General features: G+C 42.2%; 1 protein-coding gene across 1 annotated transcript in view; it reads right to left on the bottom strand.

Moving 5' to 3' along the window:
- Window positions 1-1,377: 1,377 nt before the first annotated feature.
- The window catches only part of CLYBL (citramalyl-CoA lyase), a 581,768-nt gene continuing 577,145 nt past the window's right edge, over window positions 1,378-6,000 (bottom strand). Inside the window, 2 exon segments of the mRNA XM_077297069.1 lie at window positions 1,378-1,558; window positions 1,560-1,649. Of these exon segments, the coding sequence (XP_077153184.1) occupies window positions 1,439-1,558; window positions 1,560-1,649 (210 nt within the window). The 3' untranslated portion in view covers window positions 1,378-1,438.

Raw genomic sequence — 6,000 nt, 5'->3', positions numbered from 1 at the left:
CATGCTGGCCATGTTCTCCGAGAAGACCACTCTGCAATTCGAGTCTTCGAAAGCTTTATCTGTCAGCACCCTGCAACCTCAGCTTATGGCATTTTCATCCATAGAGCTCAATATGATCATTAATATGCCTTAAAATGCATAAATACCCAAGAAAAAACATACTTTACCATATAAGAAGCCACTAAAAGAGTCAGAAAACAATTTTAGAAAACTACAAGCTTTTTACATGTGTTTCTTGATGAAAGTCTAATTATGGTTTGACAACATGTATAAAGTTTTGCTGCCTATTTCCGGTTATTGAAAAATGCAGAAACGTATACATTTATGCCACGGTTTTGATAAAGTCAGTCATTAAATAATATTTAAAAAGCTTAGTCAGGAGTGTCACAACAACAAAATCTCTAAAACAGTTTGGATGCACATGAAGCAAGTCGATAAATCTGTTCTATCTGACCACTTTTTCCATATTGATTTTTTTTTTTACTTGCTGACGTTTCGAAACTTTCAGCTCCGTCACCTCTGACCTGAATTAATCCCCTATCCTTGTTGATGGGGTCACAAAGCTGATGGTTTAATCAGCCTGGAGAGAAGTTATCCAAGTTCTCTCTGTGAAATTATGATTACTGACACCTTGTAATGTCCTTCTCATCCCAGTCCTCCTTCTCAGACCATCATGTGAACAGTTCATATATGATGCTAGGGTTAATCGTCTCTCCTCGATTACTGCAGCTCGGAGGAGCTTATATATTTAGCAAGAAGACGCTGCACTGTGGACCCTGCAGAACCTTTAGTGGGCAATGTGGGTTGGCACCCATCTAGTGGGAAGATGAATGGTGTTTTCTATTTACCCATTTAAATAAACAGAGCCGCCGTCCCGGGGCGAGTGTGTAAGGGCAGCTCATAGAGAGGTTGGTGCGTGGCGTAGAACTTTCTATTCTGCTCCTTTCTTTAAGAACAGTCCTGGGTGCTGGGGCCACAAAGCCTCATGATTTAATGAGGAGCAGAAACAAAATGTCTGATTGTTGCTGTTTGAAGCTTCATTCGAGGCCTCTGGCACCACAAGCTGATCTTGTGCAGCTTCAATACCCCTGGCCCTGAATATAAGAGTACACACTGAATAGGGGACAATGGCCGCTTGTTATGTTTATTTACCCTCACTACAAGCTGGGTTAACCTCTCCAAAACAGCTTGGCTAAGCCAGTTAACAAGACGCAGCATATGACCTGTGGTGGTATCTCCAGTGTCATGTAAATGCGGCTGCACAGGGCCATCCTGCACAAGTTTATGGCAGTTCAGCCCTTGTCATCCTCTCTTACATTTTTATAGGAGGAAAGCAGGATAAATGGCGGTGCCCAGAAGAAAGTCAGGACTGAGAGCTCCTGGAGGTGACTTTTATTGTAATTAATGACATACATGTACAGAAAAAAATGCAGCATGATCATTCTAGTATCAATGGCTTCCACTGTTCCTCAGAACATTTCTCAAGTCTCCCTCCGTCTTCTAAGACAAGCGCTGTATGGAGTGGACTCCCGGCGAGAGCTTCATTTAACAGATGATTCGTTCTTGATGGCTGTGGCAAGCGTAACGATGTTCTGTGCCTGCTTAAGCAAGGGCATGTCTATCATACTCCCATGGAAAGTGAATGCCCCCTGCAACACATCAAAGGAAAAAGACCACAAATCAGGACTTAATATATCTCTTTCTGTAGACTACAGCAGCAGCCTTCAGGTGATCAACACATCCAGCTACCTCTATAAACATGCAACATCAGGTACATGGAAGATAGGGCAGTAATGCAGTGCTTACAGGTCAGCAGGAGAAGACATGTCTTCTAATATTAAGGCGTTGAGCCATTGTGTCACAACTAGTCCCAGCATACCCTCCCAATAACATATTAGAGAGCCATAGATTGCTACACATATAGAAAGCTTTCATCTTGTACCAGCGACGTAACTTGAAGTTTAAGGGCCCCAATGCAAAATCTCCCACAGGGCCCCCAACTCTTAGGATATACTCTAGTATTGGTCATTTCAAATTGGTCAAAAGGAACTTTTAGGCCTTTCCTTGGCTCCAGGTCCTGGGTGCAACAGCAACACCTGCAAACACTACAGTTATGACCCTATCTGGTACCAGTACCTTTATGAAAAAAATAATAATCTGCACACACATTTCAATGTTGTTTTTTTATTTAGACATTAGATTAGCAATGTAGGAATTTATGAAAAAAAATTGGATTATATTATGAATCACACTGGAAAAGACAAATTTATAGTATTCCCACCAAATAAATTCATAAAAATATAAAGCAATGGAAAAATAGCAGCACAGTCCTAATGTTGTTGGTATGATACTTCTGCAAGCAACCAGCCAAAAAGTCTCCAAGCATAGAAAAAATAGATTGGAAGCACCACTCCAATGGAAATAAGTGGAAAAAGTGGACCTAATTCACACACATACAAGTGACATTTCAGCTCCTTATCTGAAGCCTTTCTCCTTTATTTCCATTGGAGTGCTGGTGCTGCTTCCATTTACACAAAAATATATATATGTACATACAAAAAAGTTCTCCATACAGTTGTGGCCAAAAGTATTGACACCCCTGCAATTCTGTCAGATAATACTCAGTTTCTTCCTGAAAATGATTGCAAACACAAATTCTTTGGTATTATTATCTTAATTTAATTTGTCTTAAATGAAAAAACACAAAAAGAATTGCCCTAAAGCCAAATTGGATATAATTCCACACCAAACATAAAAAAGGGGGTGGACAAAAGTATTGGCACTGTTCGAAAAATCATGTGATGTTTCTCTAATTTGTGTAATTAACAGCACCTGTAACTTACCTGTGGAACCTAACAGGTGTTGGCAATAACTAAATCACACTTGCAGCCAGTTGACATGGATTAAAGTTGACTCAACCTCTGTCCTGTGTCCTTGTGTGTACCACATTGAGCATGGAGAAAAGAAAGAAGACCAAAGAACTGTCTGAGGACTTGAGAAACCAATTTGTGAGGAAGCATGAGCAATCTCAAGGCTACAAGTCCATCTCCAAAGACCTGAATGTTCCTGTGTCTACCGTGCGCAGTGTCATCAAGAAGTTTAAAGCCCATGGCACTGTGGCTAACCTCCCTAGATGTGGATGGAAAAGAAAAATTGACAAGAGATTTCAACGCAAGATTGTGCGGATGTTGGATAAAGAACCTCGACTAACATCCAAACAAGTTCAAGCTGCCCTGCAGTCCGAGGGTACAACAGTGTCAACCCGTACTATCCGTTGGCGTCTGAATGAAAAGGGACTGTATGGTAGGAGACCCAGGAAGACCCCACTTCTTACCCCGAGACATAAAAAAGCGAGGCTGGAGTTTGCAAAAACTTACCTGAAAAAGCCTAAAACATTTTGGAAGAATATTCTCTGGTCAGATGAGACAAAAGTAGAGCTTTTTGGGCAAAGGCATCAACATAGAGTTTACATGAGAAAAAAAGAGGCATTCAAAGAAAAGAACACGGTCCCTACAGTCAAACAAGGCGGAGGTTCCCTGATGTTTTGGGGTTGCTTTGCTGCCTCTGGCACTGGACTGCTTGACCGTGTGCATGGCATTATGAAGTCTGAATTTTGCAGCATAATGTAGGGCCCAGTGTGAGAAAGCTGGGTCTCCCTCAGAGGTCATGGGTCTTCCAGCAGGACAATGACCCAAAACACACTTCAAAAAGCACTAGAAATGGTTTGAGAGAAAGCACTGGAGACTTCTAAGGTGGCCAGCAATGAGTCCAGACCTGAATCCCATAGAACACCTGTGGAGAGATCTAAAAATGGAAGTTTGGAGAAGGCACCCTTCAAATATCAGGGACCTGGAGCAGTTTGCCAAAGAAGAATGGTCTAAAATTCCAGCAGAGCATTGTAAGAAATTCATTGATGGTTACTGGAAGCGGTTGGTCGCAGTTATTTTGGCTAATGGTTGTGCAACCAAGTATTAGGCTGAGGGTGCCAATACTTTTGTCTGGCCCATTTGTGGAGTTTTGTGTGAAATGATCAATGTTTTGCTTTTTGCTTCATTCTCTTTTGTGTTTTTTCATTTAAGACACATTAAATGAAGATAATAATACCAAAGAATTTTGTGATTGCAGTCATTTTCAGGAAGAAACTGAGTATTATCTGACAGAATCACAGGGGTGTCAACACTTTTCGCCACAACTGTATGAAGAATACAACCACTTCAATTCGATATGCCACATGGCTATCCCTATTTTCAGACTTTATGAGGTTTTCAGTAGTCGGAACACTACTGAAGACATTTCTGGGATATGAAACCACTTGTAAAGTGAACGTGACAGTTGATACAGGCTTCCCAATCCATGCGCATGTAGGCAGAGACCCTACACTCCAGGTCAGCGGGTGAGGAGAAGCCGCTGGGGACCCAACTGTCTAACTAATCTACAGCGTGGTCTCTGTCCCCAGGGGATTTTTTTCTGAAATGCTACAGTGCTTCAGTGTCAAACAGTCATTGCCTGATACGTGCTGCCCGTGGACCGGGCAGCATGTATCAGCTGTCAGGTTCCCTTTAACACACCAGCGCCACGGCAGTTCACTTTCCTGTCTATGGTGGGGTTATGTCAATCCCATTTCCCCTCTACAGTGCACAGTTGCAGATGTCACATGCTTGGTTTGCCGAAATATTTGCACTTATTACTACAGGCATAAAGCAGGCACTGCTCAATTTAATTGCATATTGCCTGCAATATTCTTCCTAATCACCATATTAATTTGTACGACTTATTCACAGGCAAACAATATTCATTCCCTGGAAGTTGCCTGTAACTGGCTTTAGTTTAGCCCAGTGACCATGTTTTGGGATGAAGTTGCAGGGGAGCATATGTTTTCTTGTGATAACCAGCTTTGATATGTGATTGAACAGGCTTAACATATTCTCCAATCTCCTGTTACTGTAGAGGGTACACCCTATACCCTTAATACAATGAAAGCAAAGTCTTATTCATTTTCAAAGTGCCCCCTCAACTACGTATACTACTGAAAGCAATTGGCGTCAGCTGGGGTTTATGTAAAAATTAAACAATCTGAGGCCATGCCGCCTACAATAGTTCAATAACGTTTATGAGTAAGAAGCCGTTATCAATTTTCAGATCGGGATTATGTAACAGAAAGAAGAAAAAAATGACATTAACCAATTAGTGGTCAAAAAAATCCAATCTGGCAAACGTCCATAGTGTCACTAAACTGAATCTATGAGAAGGGGCAACAAAAATCTTCCTGAAGATTTTAACAGCTTCACTGCCAGAGGCAGGACATTTCCCAGCAGACAACAAAAATGGATAATATATACATTCACCTTTACAGCGGGGGGACAATATCAGAGACAGAAATCCACACATTTATATTGTGATATCTTACAGATATAGTCTAGAAATACATATCATGCAATTTACAGGATTTGGGAATTTATCCTATCAAATAAACTGTAGGAAAAAAAGCAACAGAAGATTGTAAAAGTTTCAGAATTTTTGATCCACTTAAAGCGAACTTGACAGCAGGATTTTGCGAAGTAAACTACAGACTGTTAGGGGTCGAGTTCCCGCCTCTGCACAGGGGGAATCTCGGGCCATCTCCGCTGCGGTCTCCCATTCTTCTCCTGCCGCAGTGGAGCCTGCTCAGCGGATACGTCGGTCCCAGCATCTCGCTCAGTCTGACTCTGTACAAAGAGATACTGCTGCTTTTCCTGCTTCTGCCATGGAAGTCAATGCTGGGCAGCGGCGAGCAGACGCTTCTGGGACTAAGTCCTGCTTTTCTCGTTCTGAGCATGCCCAGAGTAAGATTTCTCAGTGGAGATCGAGGGTCACATGATCAGATACTGCAGCTAAGGCCATTGGTCCTTCAGGAAGGTCCTGTAGGTGCTCACGCTCTGTGGCAGCCTCTCATTGGTCCTTCTAGGAAGGTCCTGTACGTGCTGCAACTATTTAAGGCTCGCATGGCCGCATGGCCATGCG

The sequence above is a fragment of the Ranitomeya variabilis genome, chromosome 3 (assembly GCF_051348905.1).
Source record: "Ranitomeya variabilis isolate aRanVar5 chromosome 3, aRanVar5.hap1, whole genome shotgun sequence".
Classification (NCBI taxonomy): domain Eukaryota; kingdom Metazoa; phylum Chordata; class Amphibia; order Anura; family Dendrobatidae; genus Ranitomeya; species Ranitomeya variabilis.
This window is presented reverse-complemented; position numbering and strand designations above follow the sequence as displayed.